This window comes from Idiotropiscis lumnitzeri, chromosome 4, assembly GCF_059441095.1.
Source record: "Idiotropiscis lumnitzeri isolate Australia: NSW breed Sydney's pygmy pipehorse chromosome 4, RoL_Ilum_1.0, whole genome shotgun sequence".
In the NCBI taxonomy this organism is placed as follows: Eukaryota; Metazoa; Chordata; class Actinopteri; order Syngnathiformes; family Syngnathidae; genus Idiotropiscis; species Idiotropiscis lumnitzeri.
Genome location: NC_142394.1, coordinates 29558513 through 29586158, shown reverse-complemented (window position 1 = coordinate 29586158; position 27646 = coordinate 29558513). Strand labels below are relative to the sequence as shown.

General features: G+C 44.7%; 1 protein-coding gene across 2 annotated transcripts; it reads right to left on the bottom strand.

Moving 5' to 3' along the window:
* Positions 1-203: 203 nt before the first annotated feature.
* Positions 204-27646, bottom strand: dock11 (dedicator of cytokinesis 11). 2 transcript variants are annotated; one of them, XM_088293170.1, is made up of 54 exons: positions 27465-27646; positions 24232-24348; positions 23754-23843; positions 23302-23384; positions 23122-23188; positions 21980-22075; positions 21754-21888; positions 21222-21405; positions 20525-20604; positions 19948-20031; positions 19727-19867; positions 19353-19613; positions 19144-19266; positions 18969-19051; positions 17767-17889; positions 17568-17644; positions 16686-16870; positions 16542-16607; positions 15188-15280; positions 14390-14513; positions 14173-14285; positions 14013-14096; positions 13234-13323; positions 13037-13158; positions 12890-12959; positions 12680-12805; positions 12475-12546; positions 12255-12401; positions 11813-11896; positions 11618-11729; positions 11255-11293; positions 9582-9763; positions 9392-9493; positions 9250-9325; positions 9085-9173; positions 7075-7195; positions 6917-6983; positions 6750-6797; positions 6514-6659; positions 5536-5651; positions 5324-5461; positions 5039-5221; positions 4856-4969; positions 4182-4397; positions 4050-4107; positions 3870-3976; positions 3686-3808; positions 3486-3599; positions 2761-2907; positions 2478-2688; positions 2040-2230; positions 1854-1951; positions 1648-1786; positions 204-1019 (listed from the first exon to the last, which is right to left on the bottom strand). In XM_088293170.1, the coding sequence occupies exons 1-54, from the start codon at positions 27567-27569 to the stop codon at positions 930-932; spliced, it is 6252 nt and encodes a 2083-aa protein (XP_088149296.1). In that variant the 5' UTR covers positions 27570-27646; the 3' UTR covers positions 204-929. The 2 variants fall into 2 exon arrangements, with proteins under 2 accessions (XP_088149296.1, XP_088149295.1); XM_088293169.1 differs by lacking the exon at positions 11255-11293 and having other exon boundaries at positions 9250-9493.

Genomic DNA, 27646 nt, shown 5'->3' with positions numbered 1-27646 from the left:
ACATATATATTGCTTTTGTTCAATTTCATTTCAAATTAAATGTATTTTTTTTTCTCCGATGAGGCGAGGTGGTCAAATTTTAGAACCCATTGTGGCCCACCAATCAAAAAGTTTGCCCACCCATGGAAATGAACTTGGCATTAGCTTCAAGTCAAGCACACCTCAAAGAATCGAACAATCCAGTTGCCACGCTGTTATCCAAATAAGGTTTTTGTTTGACCTGCTTTAATGGGAAGTGGGGGGGGGGGTAAACTATACAAGGAAGAGCATGTGACAAGCAACTCCATCTATACTGTATACAATGCAATATTCAAGGGAAAAAAATCCAGACATGTTCGGCCTCCAAAGTCCAACATGTGACAAATATAAATAGAAGCAGTACTTCCAAGCACCAAAAACCGAATGAAATAGTGAAGACCACTTTATGTACACCTGCTTGACTATTATTCAGTGTAGCACTTGTGAAATACTGGAAGAGAAAAGCATCGAACACAAGCACCTCTGCAACCCTCCAGCCGTAACGCAGCGGTCCGGACTTGCGTGAGTTCTTGTTGACATTTGAGGCAACTCTTTAAACATGACCCGCGTGTTTACACGAGTGGCTGGTAAATTCAAACCTTGTTAAAAAGCAGTGCAGGCCCGTTTGCAGCTTTGTCAACGTGAAACAAAATGGTGTCCTGCATAGATCGGAATGGCGCGCACAAGTCAGTAGCGCCCTGTGTCGTCTTTCGAAAAGCAGAAAAATAAAACGAACCGAACCAAAGCAGTGCATCCGAGCATGACTCCCAAGCCGACATGCTGCTTTACATTCTTCATTAACGGCTTGAGCGTTACAACGCAAACGCGGACATCCGGTCAACGTGGAGCCCTCGCGTCCGCGTCTTGGCTTGCACGGGCAGAAGAGAGGCGCCGCACTCTTATTCGGAGCGTCAGCCGAGGTCAGTTGAGGTGCCGCTGATGGCGCGGAACACGTTGAGGGAGTTTTTCAGAAGTGAGCGCATCAAGCCCTCCTGGTAGATCTGCGGAGAAAGAGAGCATAAGGATGCGGAGGAAAAGACATTTTAAAAAGTCAGGATATTCCATTGAAAGGAGGGAAAAGCTGCAGAAAACATCCACCGATCCGGCCGTTGTATATAATGTCGATGCACACATCGCTGGCGTCGGGCCAAAACCTCATAAAGTCACATTTGAGTGAATTCATTCTCTCACTCACACACACGTCGGAGATAAACATTTGCAAGCTGTCAGATAAATTGTGTTATGTTGCACTCCATTTTTTTTTTTTACCTGTTTTCCTCAAAGCTGAGCGTCAGCACAGTTGGAAAAGGAGAAAATCGAGTTAGAGCAGTTAGTCCGAACATGTCAGCGGAAGCAGTGATGTCACAATCGCACGGACTGCACAAATGATTGCAACGACGCACACACACACACAAAGATGGCACATCGGATTTTTGTGACATTGCAATACATTTTTCGGGAACCACGAGGAGGAAAAGGAAATGATCCGTTTTTTTTTTTTTCGACACTGTTGCTCAACTTTTGTAACGACGACAGTGCCACTTTGCAAAGCTGTATCGACTTGCCTCCGGCTCGAGTCAGCGATGCTTGGAATGAAAGCACAAGGCGGTTGCGGCGCAGTTCGGTTACCTGCTCGTGGATGATGTCAGACAGCTCCTTCACCATGTCTTTGAAATTGGCCTTGAGGCCCTCGTGGTACTCAAACTGGTCCTCTTTGATCAGACGCTCATTGACGTCCAAAGCCATGCTGCACGCCTCCACGAAACGTCTAGCGGGAGATGCCACATTCAATTCACCGCACTCCGATTATTTGGCGCCACTCTCGGAGGACTTGCCTGAAAATCTCTTTAAGCTCTTTGACTTTCTTGCCAGCTTGGTTGCACTTGCCGTCATCGAGGAAGGCTCGAGCGTAGGCCATGGGCCCGGCGTTCACCTGCAACGACGACGACGACAACATGCGGCGAGCGTCCTTGACCTTGACCTTGACGGGGGGGGCACGAGGGGGGCGTCGGTGGTCTCACCTGCACGGAGACGCAGCCCTGCAATTTGAGCTGCAGCTGGATCATGTCCACTTCGGCACCCGAGCACAGCTTGTGCAGCTCGGCCGTGCGAGACCTCATCTCGTCGATCGCCACGTCCACCGGCCGCAGGTCCAGCTGCTTCTCGCCGACCACCTCCACGCGTTTCTTCACGTAGGGGAAGGTGTTGGCCGCTGAGGGAAGACGAGAGAAACGCTCAGGACATCCTATCCGCCTAAATGGGTGGCATGGCTTTGGAAAATTTCACAATGACTTCAACAGCATGGTGGAATGACGTCGATTCAGGCAGACAGGAAGGAGGAAAAGTCTCTCCGAGAAAAAAGCTAATTCGATCAATTTACTGACTAATGGCCACTTTGTGCACTTTGAGCGACTGCGCATTTGAATGAAATGGAAACGCCCTAAATGGCGGCGCCGTACTTGTGAGCACCGTCTTCCTCTTGCACTGCTCCTCCACGCCGCCGTGCTTCTTGCCCGCCAGCGTGTACGGCGTCTCAAAGACGAAGCGGTTGATGTTGTGGCACTTCTCGAAATCCGTCTTCTTCTCCGGCGCCTCCTTCTCCTCAAAGTAGGGCTTGACGAAGGTCACCTGCACGTAGGCGAACTTGGGGTCCAGATCTTTGGGGTTCACCTGCGGCCACACGAGTTCCGTATGACTCGTTGTTGTCGGCGAGACTGAATTGTGCGTCGAACTGCAGCGCACCTTGTTGGAGTCTTGAATGATCTTGACGTTTTCAGGCCCAAACTTTTCCCCGTAGAGCGTCAGCAAGCGCTGGGAGATTTCGGAAAGGCCCGTGAGTTTGGGCTCTTTGTAGATGTACTCTTTCCCGTCCTCCTCCTCGAAGAAGCCCTGCGGAAAAACACACGCTCGTGGTTCAAAGATCTCGTGCCATGTTGCATGCGGTCGTTGACGTTTGGAAATTTGGGGGTTGAACTTCATGTTAGTGAACAGGAAGTTGTGAAAAAAGCGTTTTGACAACTTGAACAGTTTAGGGAAGGTCAAACTAAGGTCACCTAACTTTTTGCAGGAATATATATATATATATATATGTGTGTGTATAAAGATCGTATTCAAGGATCAAAGAAAACTATTAGAACAGTTTTTGATTTAAAATACAATTCATATTTGGTGATTTTTTTTCATTAATTACAAGATTCACAAAAATAGTCGTGGAAAAAATGCGATTAATCGCAATTAATTATGGCTTTTTTTGCGATTAATTATTTAAATAAATGTAATGTAATGGCTTGACACTGCAAACACACATATATATACATACATATATATATATATATATATATATATATATATATATATATATATATATATATATATATATATATATACATATATAAATTTATTTATTCCTTTTATTTTTTATTAATTTAGAGACAGCTAACGTAGTGGAGAAGTAAAATGCAATCCACCTGTCCATAGAAGGCGACTCTGAAGTAGGTCCCGAGCAGCCTGCGACCTGTTTGGATCACTTCCATCACCTTGTTGTACGCTCTGTGCAGTGTGTTGTACAGTCGGCTCAGCTTCTGCAAGGACAGGGTCGCGTTGTAGCGACGGTGGTCGACGACGACGACGACGACGACGACGTGCAATAATATTGCCGCTGTGCTACCTCATACTCGTGGCGCTTCTCGTAGCAGGGGATCACCAGTCTGGCGATGTGAGTAATGAGCTCGTAGCGCTCGGCTTTCCACAGAGCCTCCACGCAAACCTCCAGGTGCTCCACCAGGACCTCCTGACGAGATGCGGCAAATCAGAATGATTGTTTTCTTGGGCGTCAACATTTGAAAACGAACCTCGGTGTAGTAGACGTCTTGCATCCCCGTGTCTTCCTTCATGGCCGCTTCCTCATCGATATTAAACGTGACCTTCTTGAATGCGGCGAGCCCGCTGGGGAACAACTCTGTTTGTTGGAAGCAAATATTTTACCCATGACGGCAGAGTGGTTTCTATGTTTTGAGAATGTTTCATCGTACTTTTCCTGTGCAGGTACTCCGCCACCAGCGCAGCCACATGAACGTGACACATGGCCGCCTGTGGAGACAATCACCATTACACGACTGCTACCGTCAATTTCAGAAAGATCGGAACAGAAGAGTGAACTTGACCTCGGAGGGATCGTTATTCTTGAGGTGAGCGCGAGCCATGCTGTCCAGCCAGGTCCGCCTCAGCTCGGGGGTGCTGGCATAGGACCGGGCCAGGCTGTACTGCAGGTCCAGCAACATTTCCGGATCTTTCTCGTGCTCCCTCATCTGGGCCGTGGCCATCAGAACCGTACGGATGCGCTTGGTTAGACCCTTCACTTCTGACGGGAACGCCGTGGACTGAAGAAGAAAGTTTTGCACAACCGGTTTCGCCAAAATGTAATTGGAAAGAAGTTAACAATAAAGTTTTGTTTTTTATCATAATTAAAAATAAAGAAATTTAAAAAAGAAAAAATTAAAAATTAAAAAATTACAATTTCTCAACCTAACGTAACATAAATATTAAAAAAAATTATATATATATATATATATATATATATATATATTAATAAATAAATAATAAATAAATAATAATAATAAAAAAATAATAAAATAAAAATAATTTTGTTTTGTAAGTTTTTTTTAACACTGACTGAAAAAAATGTATGTTTCTCACTCCTCACTAATGCTATGCAGTAACAAATTGTGACATTGCAAACTAACTAGTCAAATTACTAGTCAAATGCATCAGATTAGTAATTAAAAAGTAAATTGTTTTTTATTTTCTAACGGGTCACTGGACTTGATGTTGGCGATACCTTCATGGCCTTGTCGCTATTTGCAAAGTTGTTGATGATGGAGAGCGACTCTTGGAAGCGCGAGCTTCCGCTGAGCGCCACGTCGGAGATCAGCTGGCTCACCGCGATGATGATCTGGCGAGAAAAGACGAGAGGAGGAGAAACGTCGCCAATTTGGAAGCGGAAGCCGGGCTTGGTCTTTACCTGCAAGTGCGTGCGCAGGAAAGTCTTGCGCTTGGTGTAGTCGTAGTTGTTCCTCATGAGCAGGTAGAGCAGCCCCGAAGCTTCGGCCCTCAGCGACGTCATCTTGGACACGCAGCACTTGAGCACCTCGCAGCACAGAAGCTCGCAAAGGGTCACGCGACCTTTGAACAGCACCGAGGGGAACTGACGACAGAGCAATTTGGACCGACTCGTTTTGAGCGTGACGACTCAAATGATCCAAAACCGAGTAGCGAGTGACTTTTCGTTTCCGCGGGTGACGCCCACCTTGTTCATGAACGCTCGCAGCGCGGCAAACACGTGCCTGAGGGCGGCTTCGGATTGGCTGATTTTGAGGAAGGTCAGGTAAACGTCAAACACTTTCCTCATCAGCGGGTTGTGACCGTCGCTGTCCGTCAGTTGCGTCTGACGAGGACGCCGCCAAAATATTAGGAACAGCTCTCGATATGATGCGGCAAAATACGGAAGCGTGTGCTCACCTTGAAGGACTGGATGAAAAGGGAAAGAACATCCAGGACGCTTAAGCAGACCTCGGTGGAAATGTTGCCTTCCAGCAGAGCCTGGTGATGGATTTCCGCTTCGGAGGCGCCCATCCCTGAAGCGAACACACACACACGCATAAAGGGCTAGGAGTCAAAGTGTTTGCCGTCATCCAAGTACCGTATTTTCCGGACAATAAGTTACGTTTTTCCTCGATTTTGAACCATACGGCTAATACAACGGTGCGGCTTTTCCGTGGATTTTTTATTTCACCACTAGGGGTGCTCTATAGTTCAGAAAATATGCTAAATAAATCGCAATTTTTTTGTTCTCTTGGGTCTGTTCTGTTTTAATCAGCAAAGTTGTTGCCGTGTACACCCTGAAGTGGTTGCCAGCCAATCGCAGGGCACACAAAGACGAACAACCACTCGGGCTCATAATCACACTGAAGGACAATTCAGAGTGTCCAATCAACCTGCCATGCATGTTTTTTGGAATGTGGGAGGAAAGGCCGGGGCCGGAATCGAACCCACGACCTCTGCACTGTGAGGCCATCGTGTTAACCAGTCCATCACCGTGCTGATATTGGCAATACAGATTAATTTATTGGCCCTTATTTGTGAAACTAAATAATTGGGGATAGAGAAAATAATCCTGCATTCAATCGCAATATTGAGAAAAAAAAAAAAGATTCACAATGACGTTATTTTTCAAAAACTTTCAACTCTATTTTAAAAGCTTTAAAAAGCTTTGTCACCGACTAAAGTTTGTTTCCGTTCAAATTCCCGGCATATCTGATGAGGGTGAAGCCACGATTCATCACGAGCGTGGAATGTCTGGCAAACATGACTCATTGTGCACTTCAACCTGTTGTGCTGATTATCAATCTTTTTTTTTTAAGATCAACCATTGCACTGGCTCTTAATTGAGCACACATAATAAAACACGTAAGAAATGAGGCGGGGCGTGCGTCCCACCGATGTTGAGAGTGAGCGAGGCCTCCATGGTGCCGAACTGGTTGATTTTGGTCTGGATGGTGCTGGCTCGGTTGCAGCGCATGGCTGGCATGGTCTGCGACTTTCTGTCAGGAGAGAACAACTTGGACGCGCACCCCTCCTGACTCCTTGACAGCCAACACACAAAAAGGGGAACGGGGGGGGGTCGGTCAAATTAAAAACATGTTTCGAGGAGAAACGCTCCTGTCGCATCTCACCTGCCGATGTTCCTTTTCCCAACGTAGCGAAACTGAACCAGACAAATCCTGCGATGAAAGAACGTGCAGCTTAGCATTGCAATTTCATTTTCTTTACGTTCGTGTTGATCGTTTAAAGCAGAGGTGGGAAAAGTTTGGCTCGCGGGTGACACTGAAAAGATACTCACTCAAGCAGAGTGAGGAAGTTCATAACGTCTTGAGGGTTAAGTTTGTTCCAATAGGCCATGAGAGTGTCTGCGGATAAAAAATAAAAAATAAAAAAATAAAAGCCAATTCAGTCATTTTTGGCAGAATTTTGTGAATAGTTTTGTCGCCTGTCACCGACCTTCTGACAAAGTCTTGGCTACGTGTAAGAAGGTGAACAGGAGGCCCTTGATCTCGTAAGGGCCCAGTCTGCTTTTGCGGGGCCCGGGACAGCTGCTCATGGTGGAGCCACGTCTCTGCAGCTGCACATGCAAAAAAAAAATAACACACAATTTAGACTACATAGAAATTTTCCGTGATTCATCCCACACAAAGCCGATGTTTTGTTGACGTCAAAATATATTTCAACCAACATATAAATCAATATACAGGAAACAAAAATTGAAATTGTCTTATTAGAAAATGACGCAGCACTAAAAAGCGCCCAGGAAGAATTCAATTTGCATGAAAATGATGGCTCAGCAGTTGAAACTGTCGACGAGCTCTTTTGACTCAAGACCTGAAAAAAAACTTCAATTCTGTCCGAACCGAGTTACAGCAAATAAGCAACGGATCACTTCAGTCGGGCAAATTTCACTTCTGGATGTGTCCTTGTTTGTAAATAATTGACCCATTTTATCGAGAAAAATGTTTGGACTTTTTGCTCAATTCCAATCAGGATTCCGATCTCATCACAGCTCTTATTAAAGTACAAAATGACAAGATTCAGCCAAGGCGTCACGCTATTCTTATCGGATCTCAGCGCGGTCGATCATAAAATACTGTCGACCCGATTGGAAACGTGGCTGGGATTAAATGGACCGGTCCTAAAATGGTGTCGCTCTCACCGAGAGGAATGGACTAACTCGTTTTGAATCAGACCGGCTGGCCATGACAAGCGGGGGTCCCTCAAGGCTCATTCCTTGGACCCCTCCGGTTCAGTCCGTTTATGTTCCCTTTAGGTCAAATGCTTCACAACGTCTCACCTCACACGCACATACGAGGGCGCTAACGAGCAAAATGAGCACTTTCCATTTTGTCACATTGAATAATAAAGTCGAAAACGATTGATTGGCTCTCATCAATCGTCTCAAATCAATCAAGTTGAAAAACATCTCCAGGCTGAAGTGTCGCATGCTCCAAGGGGGTGAGGAGAAATTTATTTGCAGTAGACTTGATGATGCTAATTTCTAATCTTTTTCTTTTCGTTGGACTCGTTGGCAAGAGGTCGAAAACGCTGCAGCTCATGTTCCGACCAGAACAACGAGATCACGAGATCACGAGACTCCAGTAAAAGGCTTCACACCGGCTCTCGGTCAGCTGTCGAAGCCATTTTGAAATTCTGCGACTGGGCAATAAATCGCTGAACGGTTGAGCTCCTGAAATGCGGATTGAATAGAAAGTCGTTTAAGAGCTCTTGAGGTCTGTTAGAGGTCAGAGGTCAATGTAAACAAGGTGTCATGGTCTGTTTGTTGATTTGGGTTCAGTATTTCGCTTCGGGTTTTTCCTTGAGCTTGTCAGCTGATTTTGTTCACCTGTGCTCGTCGTGACGTTCCCAAGTGTGAACCAATCAGCTCCCTCCGACCGTTCGCGTCTCGTCCAGGTGTTCCTCGTTGTCTCGTTCATTTGTTTGTATTTTAAGTCCCAGGTTGCCTTCCGTTCTTTGTCCGTGTCAGTGTCTCTGTTTGTCGTCTTGTTTCAGTGCCTTTTGTCCAAGCAAGTTGAAATCCTTTTTGTTATTTATTTTTTTTTTTGTGAATGCGTCTAAATGTGGTCGCCATACGATTTTTTTTTTTTGTCATTTGTGTCAGCTACTTTTGTTTTCTCTGCTTTTGAATGTTAACTGTGAAATATTCGTAAGAGTTGCGTGAAGCACATGGAGTTGCCTCGTGTATGAAATGCGCCATCGAACTAAAACCGCCTCGCCTTCTGAAGTAAATCATTAAGCTCTGCTCGTAACAGAAGCTGCGATGCAAATGAAAACACAACAGACGATATTCAAAACACCCTATGAGTGTGTACGCGTGTTTCATTGATGATTAACGGCACTGCAAGCGAAAAAAAAACAAACCTGTCAACGCAAACAAATCAAGGTTCGATGTCGCCATGGCAACGACATACACAACAGCTATTAAAAAAAAAAAATGCTCACGTCAATGCTATCTGGCGTCCCAGAATCCATAAACAGAGATCCTCGGGAGTCTTCCCGCCTGACGACATGGCCATTAAGGACGGGCAGGCCTGATAACGACGACAAAATCGATCGGCGTCAAAATAAACGACACCTTCGAAGCAAACAGTTGCAGGTGCAACTCACTGTGGTCTTTCTCGAGAGCGGCGCTGGTTCTCCTGCTGTCTGCAGAAGCGCTCGACATGAGGTCGTCTCTCGAGCCCTGCGAGCAACATTTTGGATGAATAAGCCCAAAAAAAAAAGGTTCTGATTTTTGTGGGGGGCTCACATTGAGATTGGGAATGCATGGCGGAGCAGACAGTTGCTTCAAATTTTGGAATAGCAACTCAAACAGCGGCAGGTAGAGCAAACAGATTCTGGCTTGCTGGTTCTGGAACAACAAATCATTCAAAACATGTCAAAAAAAAAAAGTGTCATAATTTGGATGATGTGGATGTCAGGCTTGCCGCCGCCCTCACCTTGAAGGCCGTGTAGCGATCGTCCACGGCATGTTTGATCAGCAGGTTCTTGAGCGTGCTCACGGCCACTTGCCGCACCTCGGGCCCCTGCTGCAGGGCCGCAGCCACGTCTCGCAGGAGCAGGCCCACCAGGAAGTGGTTGCGGCAGTAGTCTTCGGTCAGGCTGAATTCCAGACTTTGCTCTGTGGTTGGTAAACAGCAGGTCAGCGTCAAGCAATAAAAGTCGGAGAAGGCTTTCAGAACACAAGGACGACGTGAAACTTTTTAATGGCTTTCTTGTTATCGATTCACTCGGAGTACCAAGCGTCGTGGTCACAAAATGTGCTGGCCGATTGTGGACGGGACTCAAAGAAATTTTTTTTCTTCACCCAAAAATCAACAATTCAACAAGAAAAATTCAGCTTCATTATAGATTTCCTAATGCAGGAAATGTATAATTTTATGTGTTTGCGCTGTGCAAACGGCAAAGAGGAGCAGAAATCTAAAGAAAGAAAGCAATTTTGTGTGCAAGGCCATAATGCTGTGTTAATATCAGAACAGGCAGTGCATCTCGGAAAACCGAGTCCCCGCTGGAAATGAGATCCAACAAGAGTGAGAGCTCAACACAAAACCTCAATTGAACTAATGTCAAACATTTTGAACATAGCAGGGTCCGACATTTAGCCTTTTTGCGTGGCCCTGCCAGAACGGCCCTGATTTAAAACAAGACTCAACAAAATTCAGAATTACACAAGACTGTAAAGATAGAGGACGAGCTGTGGATGAAATCGTGACGGCCAAAATGAACGCTAAAGGCAAAAAAAAACAAATAAAAACTCTCCACTCCCCAGTATATAGAATTATGGCAATTTTAAACAATACTTAAAAAAAGATTTTTTTTTAAATATACAAGTTGCACCAGGCCATAAGTTTTCTATGTTTTCAAAAATGAGTTGTTTACTGCATTTGCAGAACGATTTTGTACTGTGAATGCACATAAAGTTACAAAAACAGATTGTTAAAACAGTGCCTGTTGCCACGGTAACAACTTTGCTCATTAAAACAGAACAAACCCAAGAGAAAAAAAATTTCAGATTTATTTAGCGTATTTTCTGAACTATAGGGAGAAAGAAAAATCCACTGAAAAGCTGCACCGTCGTATTAGCCGCCGCATGGTTCAAAATCGAGGAATAAAGTAGCAACTAATTGTCCGGAAAATACGGTACTTTTTGGCTTCTATATCCGTCATTGGCAGTGAATGAGTTAAATGTGCTCAATGGAGGGTAAGAAGAACACAAATTATTGATTCAGTGTATAAAATTCCAAATATGAAATATTAGAAAAATATATTGATTTCCTCTCATTTATTCATGAAATTTATATTGGCGGTCCGGTCGGGCCAGCATCGGTGAACTTCAGATGGCCCGACAGCGGGCCATCGGGCCACTTTTAATGTCGGACCCTGTACAGAGAAATGCATTCGTTAAAGAGTGTGAGCTGATTCCCACGGAAGCAAAACTCATCTCTACTACACAAAAGCATCAATCCATTCAGCATCGGCGCCGTGCACCCGACGAGCGAGGGTTAATGGAAGCGAGAGTGCAGGGTGCGGAGAGCCGGAGGAGGTGCCGGTGTCGGTGATGTCGCGTGACGGGAAGCAGAGTTTAAAAGACGGCGCGGTGGGCATCACCTACCTACAGGGCCAAAAAGCTCCGTCGCATACGGAATAAAATCTGACCACAGGCAAGGGGGAAAAAAAAACAGACGGGAAGGAGGTTGGGTACAAATAAAGAAATCGGGGAAGCGGTCAAAAATCCATGCAGCATGTACAGTACATGAAATGCGTCAACATTCGGATCGTGACGACACGCTCGCTGTCCAATCAAATGCAATTTAAAACAAGAGCATCCTGCTTTTTTTCGGGGGTGGGGGTGGGGGGTTATATTCAAAACACGATCCTAACAAAGTGGCCAGAGTGTTAATAGCCGATCATTGTGGGGATGCATGTGAGAAAGGAAAGGGGGCGTGGCTGAGTTGAACACGGGCGGCCTGCTCACCTTGCACCCTCTGCAACTTGGTGCGCCCAAACGCCATGGGCAGGTTGAGGGGGATGAAGTGCTCATGGTTGCACACGACCATCAAAAAGTCAAACTTCATTTCCGTCAGCACCTGCGGGTGGACACGCATGCACACGAGGCTTTTGCGAAACACCAAAAGCCACACGTTGGCGGCGAGCGTGTGCGCGTGCGTACCTTGAAATCTTTGAAACTGAAGTGGCACATGTAGTGATTGACTAATCCAAACGCAAATCCACGGTTCATGAAGGTCAGACACCTCTGAGGAGCCAAAAGGAGAAAGAAGATGAAGCGAAGGCGCACTCGGGGTAGGGTCGTAATTAGAGATCGACCGATTAACGGGCGGGCCGACGATCAAGGCCGATATTCGGCATTTTGTCGATAATCGGCATCGAGCTTTTTAATAACGTTGAAGGCCGATAAATTAAAATCTGGTTTATTTTGGCTTGCTGCAGCACTTGTCTCTCTCTCTCTCTGGTGTGCTGGTGGCCCTGCCTGCAGAAGAATATCGGCTTGAAATATCGGTTATCGGCCTCCATGACAACTAATAATCGGTATTGGTATCGGCCTGAAAAAAAAAGCAAAAAGCATATCGGTCTATGACTAGTCGCCTGCGCACCTTGATGAAATTGGCCAAGCTCAGATTGATGCAGCGGGCTTCCTCGGGGATCTCCGGGTGGCGAATGGTGATGTGAGGCATGATGGACAGCACCAGGGACTGCAAAGCCTGTTGGAACGTGTCCGGAAAACGCTGGGCTCGGGGCATCTGAAAGCACGTTTGTAATGAATATGAAATTGTTTTGGGGGTGCGTTGGCAAGCAGGATTTTGAAGTGGCAACCTTCATTCGGTGGTCCTCTTGCAAATACTGGGCCATCGATTTGGCCATTGTTTCAAAGAAGAACCATGAATACTGCGGAGAGAAATGATGAAGTGGTTTCAATTTGACAAAGGAATTTGAAATATATGTATGATGACATCATGCGAAAGGGATTCTATTGGCAAGTCTGCCACCTGCTGTCCGATGTTGCGACAACAACTAGCACCTTGAGCAGTTTGTTGCTGGTGTTAAAATCGGCCGTCTGCTTGAGAATGGCCGTGACCGCCGTTGCCAGCACCTCGTGGGTATAGGCCGCGCTCCCAGGCGCAGAGTTTTTGGATACAAACACATACTGACAAGAAATCAAACCAAAAAAAAAAAATGAACAAATGAAGACTACGTGTCAATAAAAAACAAAAACAGAGAGCATCCAGACCTTCACAAAAGAACGCAGGTAGTTTTCGAGTCCTTCCTCGTGACACCTGGATACGATATGTATGATAACGCTGCAGGGACAGAGAAGAGCATCCGCTGGTGAGCATCAAATGCAAACGTTGGGCACTCAAACGGGCGGTTAACGGACCGCAGAGAGTTGACGGCAATCTCCTGGCCTTCCTTGATGGACGCTGAGAGCACCTCAAACAGCTGCATGAGCACAGTGGGCAGGAAGTGGACCATGACGTGCGTCTCCATGGCGTGTAGGCACTGGGGACAGAGGGATGAAAATAGAACCCACGGCACATTCACGACATCGTTAACCAAATCCTTCGAAAGTCTGACCTTCAGGTATTTGATGAGCTCCACCCGGTTGTCCTCTGAGGAGTTCCTCATGAGTTGGCAGTGCAGGAAGAACTTGTGGAGATGAAGGTCCTGTGGACAAAACAGCAAACGACAGCAAACCATGAAAAAAAAACACACTGTTGGGTCCAAAAATATTTGACTTTAAGCCAAATTTAACCCAATTACTGGGTCAAAAGGAACAAACTGTCACTCGGGTCAATATAACCCAAATTTGGGGTTGAATGAATAACCCAAAAGGTTTATCAGAATTGTTCATGTGTGATAGAATGTAATTAAATAACCCAATAACGCAACCATTGGTTAATTTGACCCAACGTTGTCTCATGAAACCCCAAAGATATGACCCAACACAAACATGTTGGGTCAAATTTTGGGGTTAACCCAAATTTAACCCAATTACTGGGTCAAATGGAACACATTACCACTCGGGTCAATATGACCACACTTTTTGGGTTAAATGGATAACCCAAAAAGTGCAGTATACATTTATGGCTGTTATGGCCACCTGTTGTACCAGTTTCTCAGATCTGTGTGATAGAATATAATTAAATAACCCAATAACTCAACCAAGGGTTAATTTGACCGGACAAATTAGTTAGTCTCCTGAAACCCCCAAAATATGATCCAAGACAAACAACAAATAAAACAGGTGAACATATGAACCAATAAATAATTAGACCCAACAATTTGATGACTCTAATAAAAATAATCCTGAAAGTTGATGAATCGACCCAACAGATTTTTAGAGTGTTTTTTACCTGAGCATATATCGTTGATACCGCACGGCTTCTCATTTTGAATAGCGGCTTTGCATTTTCCACCCACTTGATATCTGGCTGGCACTGTGCAGACGTTGACATTTGTAAGCAACGACGCCATGAGCGAGACGCAAATGCGCTGATGTGGCGTGTTACAAACCTTTTTAGTGTCCTGACAGAGATATCCGGCGGGCAGCGTCGCAGCGACGGGCAACTGGAGTTCAGTTGACTGCATCCTGCCGTCTTTCAGTAAAGGCAACCAGGAGTAACCGACTGACAACACATCAGCGAGAAAAATTACGAACGGAGCCAGCAGGCGTTAAAGTGGAAAATAATGAGAATTAAACAGTAATAAAAAAATGTTTTAAAAAACGTACCCACAGACTCCACCCCCTCTCTCTTCTTACTGCTGGTTTTGCTGCTAGATTCACAGCTGATATGGTAAAAGGTGAAGAGGATGTGGTGCTTCTCGTGCAAGTGGACCGGCAACTCCATCTTCACCTGTGTGACAGAACGACTGACTGAAGTCAATTTTTTTTTATTTTTTTTTTTTAAATCATGAATTCATAAGGTGGCAGCTGCCACCGTCAACAAATGCTTTGCCACCGCAGCTGCCAACACTACCACTCCTGAGCCTCCGGCCACTCCAGGTCAAAGTTTCTAGAGCCATGACTGAGGCCATGCAATGTCCACCAGGGGGCAGCAAAAGTGCAAAATGGAACTTCAACGTTCAAATGCTACAAAATGTCATGAGAGCAGAGCTCAGAAATTTATGAGTCAGGCATCCATGAGACTTCATAATCATCGCTTTGCTGAAGTACTGTTTTGGTTGCCATGATTTGAAGAATGTGGATTTAAATCTCGAGTGTATGTGCACGACTGTGTAATAAAGAGTGTGTGTGTTGTTTGTGTTGTTTGTGTTGTTTGTGTGTGGGCTGGGTGGGGCTTTAAGATCCTAATCCATTTAATTTTTAGGCCACATGGGGGGCCTCTGCCTTACCCTGACTAACACTTTCACTCTTTGCAAATGTGTGTGTGTTCACACTAAAAGCGATTAATTGGATAATCTCAGCAATGGCAAGGCAGTTCCAAGGGAAATTGGGGCTCAAAGATCCTAATTTATTCATAACACAATGGCAGAATAAATGATTTTTTTTTTTTCGGAATCATCTCACCTCGTCATAGAATTCTGGACTTTGGTTGTGGTGCAGGACCGTTGCAAAGGCGCCATTGGTGAAGAGCGCGTCTCCTGGTTTTCCAAAGATGCACTGAAGCAACAAAATAGATTAGCGTCGTTACTGAATGTTTATCTGAGTCAGTCACAAACTGTTGCAAAGACGTTTGGCAGATGAATGCGTAATTTGTAACAAATGCAAAATCATTTTCTTGTTGCAGTCGAATTATGAATGTGTTCAAAATGTCTTTGCGACAAAAATAACAGTTTGAGACCATTCAAATTGTTGGCGAACATCTTTGCACACACACGCCCAACATGGTCCTTAACATCCGTTTTCCTCGTTTTAATTGTGATTGCGTTAAAATGAGCGAAACTGGAGTGATACTAGTGATGCCAAAATGAAGCTTCATGAACCAGTTGTTGTACTTTCTGATGCCTCTAGGTGGCACAATTTCCAACAGCGCCATCCAGGGGAGTCCCCAAAGAAAAAAAAAAATACAAAACTGGTTCATGAAGCAGTGGCCAACTGGTTAGCATGATGGCCTCGCAGTCCAGATGTGCAGGGTTCAATTCCAGCTCCGGCTTTCCTGTGTGGCGTTTGCACGTTTTCCTCGCGACTGCGTGGGGTTTCTCCGGTTTCCTTCCACATTCCAAAAAGGTTGATTGGACACCCTGAATCGTGTGTTTGTGAGCGCGGATGGACGTTTATCTTTGAGTGTCCCGCGATTGGCTGGCAACCAGTCCAGCTGGGATAGGCTACAGCACGCCCACGACCCATGTGAGGAGAAGTGGCTCAGATAATGGACGGATGGTTCACGGAGCAAATTTGAAGCTTCGTGTTCCCATCGCTTACATACAAAGTACAAAACTGGCATGAGGAGACCAATTTCAGGAGGTGGGACGCCTTGTCCCGGGAACATGCTGCCTCGTACCGTCATAAAAAACCTGCAAGACTGGAGTGGTGATAAGAAGTTGATGGGGGGGCCAGATTACATGCGACATGATGAGGGCAGAGGGCGGGGCTTCAGGGGCTGCCTCATATCTTATGTGTGAGTGTTTTCATACCATCGTGGTACAACATGAGGCCCGAAGAAACGGGACGAGTACGAACAACAATCCGCCGCGCTTTGATGGTCGTTTCCACCCACAAATAATTGACACGTGGCCACGGAGAACAGGCGAGGAACCAACCCTGAGGTGCCCCCTTTTTTGGGCTTCTTCATTCCGGTTCAATTTAACGCTACTTTGGACGTGACATGTCTGCAGTGCGCATCATGCTTAGTTTGTTTTCTTTCAAAGTCCAACAAGAAAGCCGGCATTCATACTTTGTGGTTGCTTTACGCGCCTCTCACCTTCAAAGGGCTTGCACCTTCTTCATCCGAATCCCGGAACTGTATGCACACTGCAATGTTTCGAGCCTAGCAGAGGTGAAGCATTCGCATTCATCAACACGTGTGAATCCTCGCGGCGAGCATTTAGAGGCGAGACGCACACACCTTGGTGAAGCTTTTCTGGTTGTCGTATTTGAGTTGCAGAGGGTAGACGTAGAGTTGGTTCTTGTAGGTGGTGAAGGGGTAGTTGTACTTGGCCTCCGCGGGCAGGAACTCCTCCACCTCCACGGATACACGCTCGCAGCTCTCTTCGAAAGGCTTCACGGGAATGTAAGAAGACGTCACCGTGTCTGGGGAGGGAAGCGTATACGGTACGCCATGTTTTGGGTGTTTTCATCCGTTCGCTACCATTGACGGATATAGACGTCACAAAGCACTTTTATTTTTATCAAGGCTGGCAGTGAATGAGTTAAATGTTTTGTTTGCATTCCAACAGCAGAATCGTGCGCTCTTGGCACTAGATAGAAATCGCAATTCAAGCACAGGGTGAAAAGTTTTTCGCTGATGCATTAAGAGATCAGAGCAAAGCCTGGCACAACATAATTGCGGGTTATCATGACTCCGTCCTCCACAATATGATGGATGGACACATTTTCTTGGGGGGGGTTCAGACATTCCAATTTAACCACATGTTCCGCCGCCCAGAAAGCAAAATGAAACATGCTAGAATAAAAGCGCTTTGTAAAAAAAAAAAAAGAAAAAAAAAAAAAAAACTCTTTCATTGCAGCACACGACTTCCCTCTCAAGACAGAGATTGCGCAATAACGCCGCGAAAGAGGCACAATAACACAAAGAGAAGTGCACCAAATGTGTGATCTTTAGAGAACGTTGCACCATTCCGGACAAGGGCGTGACAAAACCCCGACTGACTTCAATACACCGTTTTATCCGCATCATTTCCGATAAGCTTGCTCTTCACATAGAACCGTGAGCTCAAGTTGATGCGAAAGAATCTTGTCAGGGTGTGTTGACAACACGAGGACGTACTTGAAAAGTCAGGCGGGACACACTCAATGGTGACATTCAGCTGTCCAGGGATGGTCTGAAGCTTGCTCTTCTCAGGTCTGAAATGAAGACAAACGTAAAAAAAAAAGGAAAGCGCGTATATGCATGGGAATGGGAAAATAAAAAAAGATTTTCAGGAGTATAAAAAGCTCAAATAGCAACGGGAGTGTCCGTGACTCACTTCCTGGTGTCAGCCAGCAGCTTGATGATGTCATCAGTGGAGATTTTGCTACTGTCCTGGCGGTAAAGCGGAGAGAACTTGCCGTCCATGTCAAGACTGCCCTGAGCGTCCTTAAAAACCTGCCTGGTGAGGAGACATGTCGCGGGAACATTGCTCATGAACGATTTCGAGGAATGAATCGTATTGCGATTTTAATGACAGATATTGCGATTTTGATTTTCATTTGTGATTTTCTTCACAGTGTGCAGTCACAATTAGAAACATGACAGAAAATGTTATTATACAATTAAAAATAATAAAAGCTAATACGTTAGTAATACAAGGACACGAAAGAGGTTTTGTGGGCGGGGCAGTTCTTTCTCAAGTTTTCCCCCCGAAAAGTTTTAAATAATTTTGTATTTATGTGTAATTGTGTATCTGAAAATGCATTTTTTTAAACTCCAAAATGTTTTACATTTCGCACTAAGATAAATGTCAGATTCATAGAATCATTGTCCCATAGCAAAGCGAAATTGATTAAAAAATGTAATTTTGAGACCTATTATTGTCTACATCTCAAAACTCAGTACTCTGTGGTGCAAATATTATTGATGAGATTCTAAATTTAATGTTTGACATCGAACCTCTTCGTCATGACGACGTCAGCTGTTTACGTGTTCCGGTCTGAGGACGTCTGCTAAATTGCTAATGTAGCCGTCGTCTTATTTTATGTCTCAATGCGTATTGATTGAAATGCAACATTTTTTTTTCCTAGCTGCTGGCTCTCCGCCCTAATGCGGTTGGAGCCGGAGTTCTGTTAAAAGTGTAATAACTCCGAAGCACTTATTTTGGCTCTTTCCTGATTTCACTTTAGCGATTAGCATGTTTAGCGACTCCTCCTTCGTCTCCTCGGTTAAAACGCCACTTGTTACCGGGGGTTGTTTATTTGTCAGCACGGAGGAGATGATCCGCATCACGCCGCTCGTTGCTGCTGCTGTGCACGGACTTCCATATAGCACAGGTAAAGGCCGTACTGCTGCGGCGCAAGCTAGCTTGGCGCCTAGCATTTTTTTAAATCAGTTCGGTGCCGGTTCGTGTGGGGCACAAACCGCAACTTTGACAATCTCAAAATCGTCATTTGCGGTTCCCAAAACAATAAATGGTTCCGCCCTAATTGACGTGCCTCATGTTGATGGAATTTGGGCAATTTGTTGCCGTCTTACTTCGCAGCCCATGCAAAGGGCATCCTGTACTGGCCCAGGCGTTGGCACGTCTGTTTCGCCGCCTTGAGGACTTTCTGCGCCGTCTGGGATGACATGGAGGACGACGTCCAAGCAAAGCAGCCATGAGCAAAATGTTTTGCAAATGAATGAAAAGCCTTCGAGGGCGAACAAAGACCTTGTTTACGTCCGAAGTCTTGATGTACGGCTCGGCACAATTGGTGATGCCATTTTGCAACACCTTCTCCACACGGGCCACCAGGAAGATATCAGCATGGGGGTTGGTTACTGAAAAGATCGCCTGGAGTAGAAAAAAGAAGACTGTTGCGAGCTTCACATTTGCCTTGAACTCTCCTCATGGATTCAGTCTTCCGTTCCCGTTTGTACCTGAGTAGGGAAACGCAGCAAAGCCTCGGAAACTCTCTGAAGAGCAGGCAGGCAGTCCCCCCGTCCCGAGTCCCCGCTCATGAAAGGTTTGGCGCCGCCTCCGCCGGCTCCCTCGGAGTCCGAGCAAGGCGAGAGCTGTCCCGCGGTGTCGCTCAGCATCTCCTTCACGCAGGGCGGGTTGAGGTCCACGTGGAAGTCGGCCGAGATCTTGCAGCTTTTGGAGATGTCGAAAAGCGCCAGGCTTATGAAGAAGGGCTCCACCTGGAAATGAGCAGAAGGAAGACTCGGGGATGTTCGATTTTTGTTATTTAACAAAGTGGCACATTTATAAGGAGGGCCAAGCGACGCAAATGACGCTAAAAGCGATGGCATACGTTGGTAAGGACGCCATCGCCCTTTTCGCTGACGCAGCCCTGGAGACTGAAGGTGAGATCGTGGCAGCCCACCACGATACGGCGGCCAAAGCGCTCCTCAAACGGTTTCACGTCCGGCTCGATGCCGGAGAAGTCCAGCCTCTGCGGAGAGGATGTGAAAAGATCAAAAGGTGAACGCGGTCAATACGAGAAACAAACAACCGGACGAGCATCCTCTCTACCTGCGTCTCGGGGTCCAGCGAGAAAAGCTTTTGCCTGCCGTCGTTCCGGTTGATTTTATTGAGCTGGTCTGTCTCTCTCGCGAACTAAAACACACGCACATGGTGAGAGGCGTTATTCCGCATTTCTGCCAAGCACTTCGGGGATCAGTTACAATGAGGACGTTTTATAAAGGTATCGTCAAAGAAAATGAACCAATAATGTGTCAACATATCCTAACCATTTATTTGCTCCACTGGAGACCAAAAGAGACATTAGCGACATTTCATTAGCAAAAGACGAGCAGTTGTTGAGTGGCCTGCTGCAAAAATGCCGTCTCAAACGCTTTCCAGGAGAGGTCCTCAATCCTGTTCCTCGAGTGCCGGTGTCCAGTCTGTTTTCCGTCTCTCCCTTTTGCAACACAGAATCGTTATCAGGCTTTTGCAGACCTTGCTGATGATCTGAATTATCTATTTGAATCAGGTGTGTTGCAACAATGAGAAATGGAAAACAGACAGGACAGCGGTCCTTGAGGAACAGGATTGAAGATCCCTGCTTTTGAGCGTTTCTATTCACATCAAAGCAGCACAGTATGTGTACCTTTGTGAGTTCCGGTTGGAGGTTCCTCCCGAGACCTTCTGGCTGGCTCTCATTTTTACCTTGGCTGGTGGCGTCATCATCTGATTGCACAGGACAGTTGTCGGAAAAGAATCAGAAATTAAGCGGACTTTTAACACGGCTAATTAAATCAGAACAGACCCAAGAGAATAAAAAATGTAATTTATTTAGCGTATTCTCTGAACTATAGAGCGCCCCCTACTGGTGACAGAAAAATCCACAGAAAAGCTGCACCGTTGTATTCGCCGCATGGTTCAAAATTGAGGAAAATAAGTAGCGGCTTATTGTCCGGAAAATACGGTAAACATGGTGAAGCTGCATTTCGCTGTGATGCTGCACACAAATGGAATAAGCTGCCAACAGAAGTGAAGGCAGTGTAAATAATTTGAAATTCAGGTTATAAACGCTGTTTTTGCCATGCCATCTTTTCAACATCTTTTTGTTCTATTTCAACATTGTCGATGTGTGTTTGGTGGCGGTATTATTTCCTTGCTTGTGTAAAGCACATTGAGTCGCCTGCCTGCCTCGCTTTGCCTATAGAAGACCCAAAATCTGTTTATTGGAATACATTTATTATTTATTTGATTGTGTTTGGAGACGAGGACTTTGAAAAAAAATAATCATTTCAAATTGCGATGGAAAAAACTAAATTTGATTGATGTCTAAATTGTCGTCTCACCCAAGGAGCCGTCCACGGACTCCCCTCCGTTGCGCCTCTCCTGGCAGGCCTCGGTGGTGTTCTGCAGGGCCTGCTTGAGCGTGGCCACCCACTCCTCCATCTCTGCCTCGCTGTCGGCCGCCAAAAAGTGGCTGTAGCGCTCCTGCATCTTCAGCTCAAAGCCGTTCCGCCGCATTTTCGGACTCTAAAAGAGGAGGGGGGGGGGGGGGCGAGTGGGGATTTATATACTTTTTACCAGGTTGAGGGGACAGGATTAAAAAACGCATATTGTTGATAAACAACTCAAATGAAAGCTGAGGCGGAGGCGCACAAGAATAAATTACAAGCGTTCCCATCGGAGCCATTAGCCCGAATGAGTCTCCTCCCATTCATCTTGTTAAGTAGCCTCATCGAATAAAAAAGCTTTCTGGCAGCAAGCGAGCATGCGCGAGGCGATGAGAAGCGGACTTAAATGCACTTGTGTTAAAAAAAAAAAAAAAAAGAAACTCGCTAGCGTCTTAATCTCAACACTGCATTTCACATTTCCGTCTACCTGAATGACGTCGACGCACGAGTCCAGGTAGATGGAACCTTTGGTTTCCTTGCAGTGTTTTTCATCCTTGTACGAGTTGAGGATGTAGGAACCGTCCGGGAGCTGGGACAGGTAGAAGTACCTCCTCTTGAACACCTGGAATGATGACGATGGCCGTGGAAGGTCTGTTGTCGTTTTTTTTTGTTTGTTTTATTTGGCGTGTGTGCGAACGGTGGCGGTGACTCACTCTCATGGAGACAGACAGACTGCTGTTAATGTTGGCTTTCTGGAGCCAGCCCTGCTTCATGATGCCGCCCCTCTGGGAGCACAGCGACGACGTGTCCTGACCCAAAACAAACACAGATGATCATTCATGGCACTGGAAGGTTGGATTTCAGTTTGGTTTTTTTTTCTGGAAATTAGCTCTCGATTATATTTCAAAAGAGAATAATAAAATTGCAATGACACCTTTTGCCAATTAAACTACTAAAACTATAATTCCAGCAGAAATGTCCTTTGTTTTTGTTTTTGTCCATTCGTATTATTTTGCAATTCATTTGACATGCATTCGTTTTGGTGTTGCTGTACATGCGGACGAGGAAGGAAGGTCAAACAGTCGTTTGATAATTTTACTTTAATTTATTTCAAAATACTGGACTTTCTGATCTTTCTTTTTTTAATAGTATGTGCAACAAATACTCCATATATTTAAAAAAAAAACTAAAACTAATACCAAAACCACTAAAAGCTAAACTATATATTTAAAAAAGAAATAAATAAAACCAATACTAAAACCAAAAGCTAAACCACCTATTTAAAAAAAAGCTAAACCAAATATTTAAAAAACTAAAACTATTACTAAAACCAATAAAATATCAATTATATTTTCTTTAAAAAAAACTAAAACCAATACTAAAACCAATAAAAAATAAACTAAATCAAAACATTTTCTGAAAAATAAATCAAACTAATAAAAACTAACATACCCGCTGTAATTGATTTCAATTGAACTGAATATATATTTTTTTTTAAAATTCAAATCGAAATAGAAATGAATAATGATGACGCCAAAACGTTTCAAGAAACAACAGAGCCATCTATGCGTCCGCCTCGTCGTCCCCGCGACAGAGCGCCATTTATTTTCTCTAATTTAAACCCTTGCTCCATCTGAATCCATGTGCGTCCGGCCAGAAGGCAACAGGGGGAGGATCAATAAGAGCTATTTATAGAACATTAACGGAGGGCTTCTGGTTTTACGGCCCTGTGTGATTGTGTTGCTTCCTGGACTCGAGCGCCACACGCGCGAACTACTTCACATACGCACAGTAATGCGTGCGTGCGTGATGATTGAAATCTCGATGACGTCAAGCCCCCTCTCGTGCGCCATACCTCGTCTTTGGCATCTTCATCGACCTCGAACACGTGAGCCGCTAGCTTGTCTGCCTTTAGGCCTTTGCTATGGAAAGAACGAGAACGGAGAGAATGATTTGTAGCGGCTCTCAGCTTTCACTTGGACTCCGCTGCAAGCCGCCGCCGCCACGCTAATAAACAACTTCCTCCCCACCTTACCTCGGTAACATGCGGAAGTCGCCAGAATAGGCCTCGTATTTGTAGTTGATGACATGCCAGTCGGTCTTGTACATGTTGATGCACTGCCAGACACACACACACACACACACACACATAATTTGACATTCTGTCCTCTGACTGTGACTCACAGGCCAGGACTAAGCTTGAGTTGTTTCTAGGGACATTGTTGAAAAGGGGTTTCCTCGCACATGGCTTTAACTTATTCACTGCCATTGACGTGTATAGAAGTCAAAAAGTATTTTTTTAATAGAGCTTTCTCGTTGATTTGTTTAACAGAACCTGGCAGATGACCAAAAAAAACCCAAAAAACACAATTTGAGATCCTTGCCCTTGATGACTGTAAAGCAGCTTGACTTGAATCCTAAACTCAATGTTCTTCTACTTTATGACGCTTTGACTAGCACACATTTAACGAGTTAGCACTGTCGTACCTTCTTGGCAAAAAGACGTCTGGCTTCCCGCTCGGCGTTCTGGGGCACAGAGGGAACCAAGGTCCGTCTCTGGCGGGATATTTGGGACTCCTGCATGCACACGGTGAGAAGCAAATAAATTGAAAAAATTGAGTGGAAAACATTGAAGCGTCACAAAATGGTCTCAGGGTCAAAGCAGTTCTCTGAATAAATCAAAACACATGTGCTGTCTGGCTGTGATGCGTTGGACCTGATTTTTGAGGAAGCATGGAAACATTTTTTGGCCTCTTTTCGGTCCAATTTGGACTCCAAAACAGCAAAAAGGAAACTTCAATGGTAGACGCAAAACGTTCACAAAGTCAGCTTGACTGTTTTATGGCTTTTCCCTCCTGTCATTGGTTGCCATCCCCCTTTTTGAATCAGCCAATCACCCCCCCCCCCCCCAGTTGCCTCGTTAAGGTGCCCCTCATCCAAGCGGACGGAAGAAACAAAACATCACCGAGACATCGTCGACGGGGCACAGCAGCAGGTCTCGCTGGGGGTCGCTGTGGATCTGAGCCTTCCTCTGGAACACCACGGCCTCGTAGTCCAAAGGCTCGATGAACTTGGGCTGCTCCTGAGGGGGGGCGGATTCGAACAAGACAGTTGCGTTATGAATGTCGAAAACATAAAAAGACTTCCACTTTTTCAGTTTTCTACACAAGTGAGGCCCGTCGAAGCTTCTTGGATGCTTTCAAATCTGAACTGTCCAGATCATTATAATTCAAAAGAGAAACGAAACAACTGCGACTAATAAAACTTAAATGACACCTTACGCTTATAAATCTATTAAAATTATAATTCCAGCAGATATGTGCGTTGTTTTTGTCTTTATCAATTCAATTCGTACATTTTCTTTTGCAATTCATTTGACATTTATTTATTTTGGTGTTCCTCTACATCCGAACAGAAGAGGGAAGGTCAAACAGTCGTATGATAATTTCTATTTACTTTATTCCAAAATATTGTACTTTATGACCTTTCTTTTTTTTTTGTGCGTGCAACAAATACTCCATATATTTAAAAAAATAAAACTAATACTAAAACCAGCAAAAGCTATACCATATATTAATAAAACTAAAAAAAATACTAAAACCAAAAGCTAAACCACATATTAAAAAAAGCTAAACCATAATAAAAAACTAAAACTAATAAAAGATAAAACATGTTTAAAAAAAATAAATACAACTAATACTAAAACCAATAAAAGATAAACCATACTGAAAAAAACCAAAACTATTTCGAAAACCAATCGAAGATAAACTGTATATTAAAAAATAAAACTAATACTAATGGAAGGAAAACAGAAATGCCCATTTGTCTGTGATTAATCAAACTTGTTGGATCTTTCATCTGAGCTTTTTCTTTTTTTTTTAATTTACCCGGCACATTTCGTCAGCAATCTTTCGCCTTCGTGAGCCAAGCACAAGTAAGAAGGCGGAAGAAGGAGAAAGATTGCCTCAATAACCTAAAAAACCTGTCTGGGAGAAAAGAACCAACAAGTTTAAATATAAATGAGAGACAGAGTGAACTTTATTCAGTTATTTTTCAAGTTAATCCGTTGAAAACATTCACTTGGTTGGGCGGTCTCGACAGTAATGATAAAAAAAATAAAAATAAAAAATGAAAACAAAAAAACGCTTCCACGCCTTTTCACATGTGAGCCTGGCCACATGTATGCAACATTTACAGCAAAAGTCTGCAGAGGTCGGGCCCAAAAGCGGCAGTTCTCCTTCCTGTCATGTGCAACGAGCTCAACCGCAGAGCCGCAAGTCACGGGCCAGCTTTAAGCAGCACCAGCGAGCCGGATCATGTTTCACACAAGAAGCGGACGGGAGGGGCGGGGAGGAGGGCAAGGCGGTAAAAAAAAAAAAAGACATTTCTAGTTTCTTTACATATATGTAAGAAAGCAGAGTCTCGTAAAAGACACGCTTTGTCCCTGCACGGGTTTGACGATGATATCAGTGAGGTTTTCTGAGGGCGGCAACGTGTGTGTTCATGCAAGCGAGCAGACGAGCACAACAGCGGATCAGCAACATAACAACAAAACAAACATGAGCAAAGCCTCGCTTGTTGCATCGTGTGGAGTTTGGATTTTTTTTTTTTTTTTGGGGGGGGTTCCTAACCAGTCCTGGAACATTTCTGACAAGATTTGTACAATGAATCTCATTGTGCAGACGTACACATGTAACTGTCCGGTGAATGTCATAATTCTTGCTCGTATTTCTTTTCATTTGTGCCACTGTAAAGTTCATATACAAACACTTCATATCGCAGTGTCATATCGTTCAAAGTAAAACTAACAAAATAACTAAAACAACTTTTTCAGTGACAAAATAAAACTGAAAATGTTTTTACTAAAATGAACTACAGCTTATATTTCTAAAACTGACGCCGTAATCCTAATTAACTCGTTTACTGCCATTGACGGCTGTTGACGTCAAAGATCCTTTTTTTTTTTTTACTTCGCTGCTCGTGAATGAGTTAAAATTACAGTGGAAACGTCTTTAGTTTTTGACTTTGTCCATTAATGTCGTACATGCGGCTTTGGGATTGATTCCAAATGAATTTGTTTCAATATTGCTGTGCGTCCGTACAAAAGAAGGAAAGTCAAGCAGTCATCGGATAATTGTAATCTACATTATTACACAATATTTGGTGATTTGTTTTCTTTTTTTTTTTTTTTTTTTAAACTTGCACCCGACGTATACTTCATACATGAAAGGGACGTCACAGTTGCACAAGGCTTCGGTGACGACCAAACACGGCTCGGCTTGTGGACGTCACATGACCAAACTCAGAAAAAAGGTGAGCCCTCAGCAACTGTGATGTCATTTTCAGTCGACAGCAGGTGGCGAAATGCCCCCCCTGAGATAGATAAAAACGGCCGTATTGCATGAAGGCAAATTTAATCTAAACATAGCAACAAGCCAGAAGACTACACAAGAGTGGTAAAAAGTGTGTACACGGTCACAGTACGCTTGAGGGAATTCCCACCAAATCTCCTCCAAACTACGTCCTCATATCAAACCAAAATTAGTCAACTATTTGCGCTAACTCATGAGACCAGTACGAGACGCTCTACAGCAGAATACAAAAAAAGTGAAACTTCCAGCTGATCACAGATCAAAGTAAGTCATAAAGTGCTTTTGACACAGTGGAACTTAAATCCAAACACAGCCACAGTGCTGGGTCAGCAGGGTTCTTCTATGATTGGCTCAAACCTCTGACCGCCTAATCCCCCCCCCCCCCCTCATGACTGCAGACAGCCATGGCTACTATTAAAAATAAAAAAAAGCTACATATGAATGAATGAATGCGGGCATGGTTCCACTGTGCTTCACTGCACCATGTGGCTGCATGAGCCCATCAGACATGACGAGGCAAGAATGTCCTGTCCGACTGTCAGACAAAAGGAGCTGCGGAAAATTGGAGGACATTGTGCTTCGGTGCACTTTATAGTTGTAAGTGCTATACAACAGTCTCTTGTTTTCGTGCAGTTTGATGGGACTTTAACGGAAATTTCAAAGTCGTAGACATACAACAGACAAAAGCATAAGCACGGTTGGGGGTGGGGGGCGAGGGTTACTTTTTATAGAGGGGATATCTCTGGCTCTTTGGAGTAAAAAAGATCAAATAAAAACTAGCATATAAGCTTGGAAAGAAACAGACAAGGAGAATCTCCTTTCTCACCACCGGGTCCACGGAGCTTCTCACCGCCTCAGACACGCTCTGCCGGACTTCCGCCGCCGTCCCGGGTTTACTGAGCCTCTTGGTGAATTTGCGAACCTCAGACATGGCGAGGCAAAGTGGTTTGAAGATGTATTTATACGTAAATATCCACAACGCGTGTCCCGGCGGCCAGATGTGGGCCA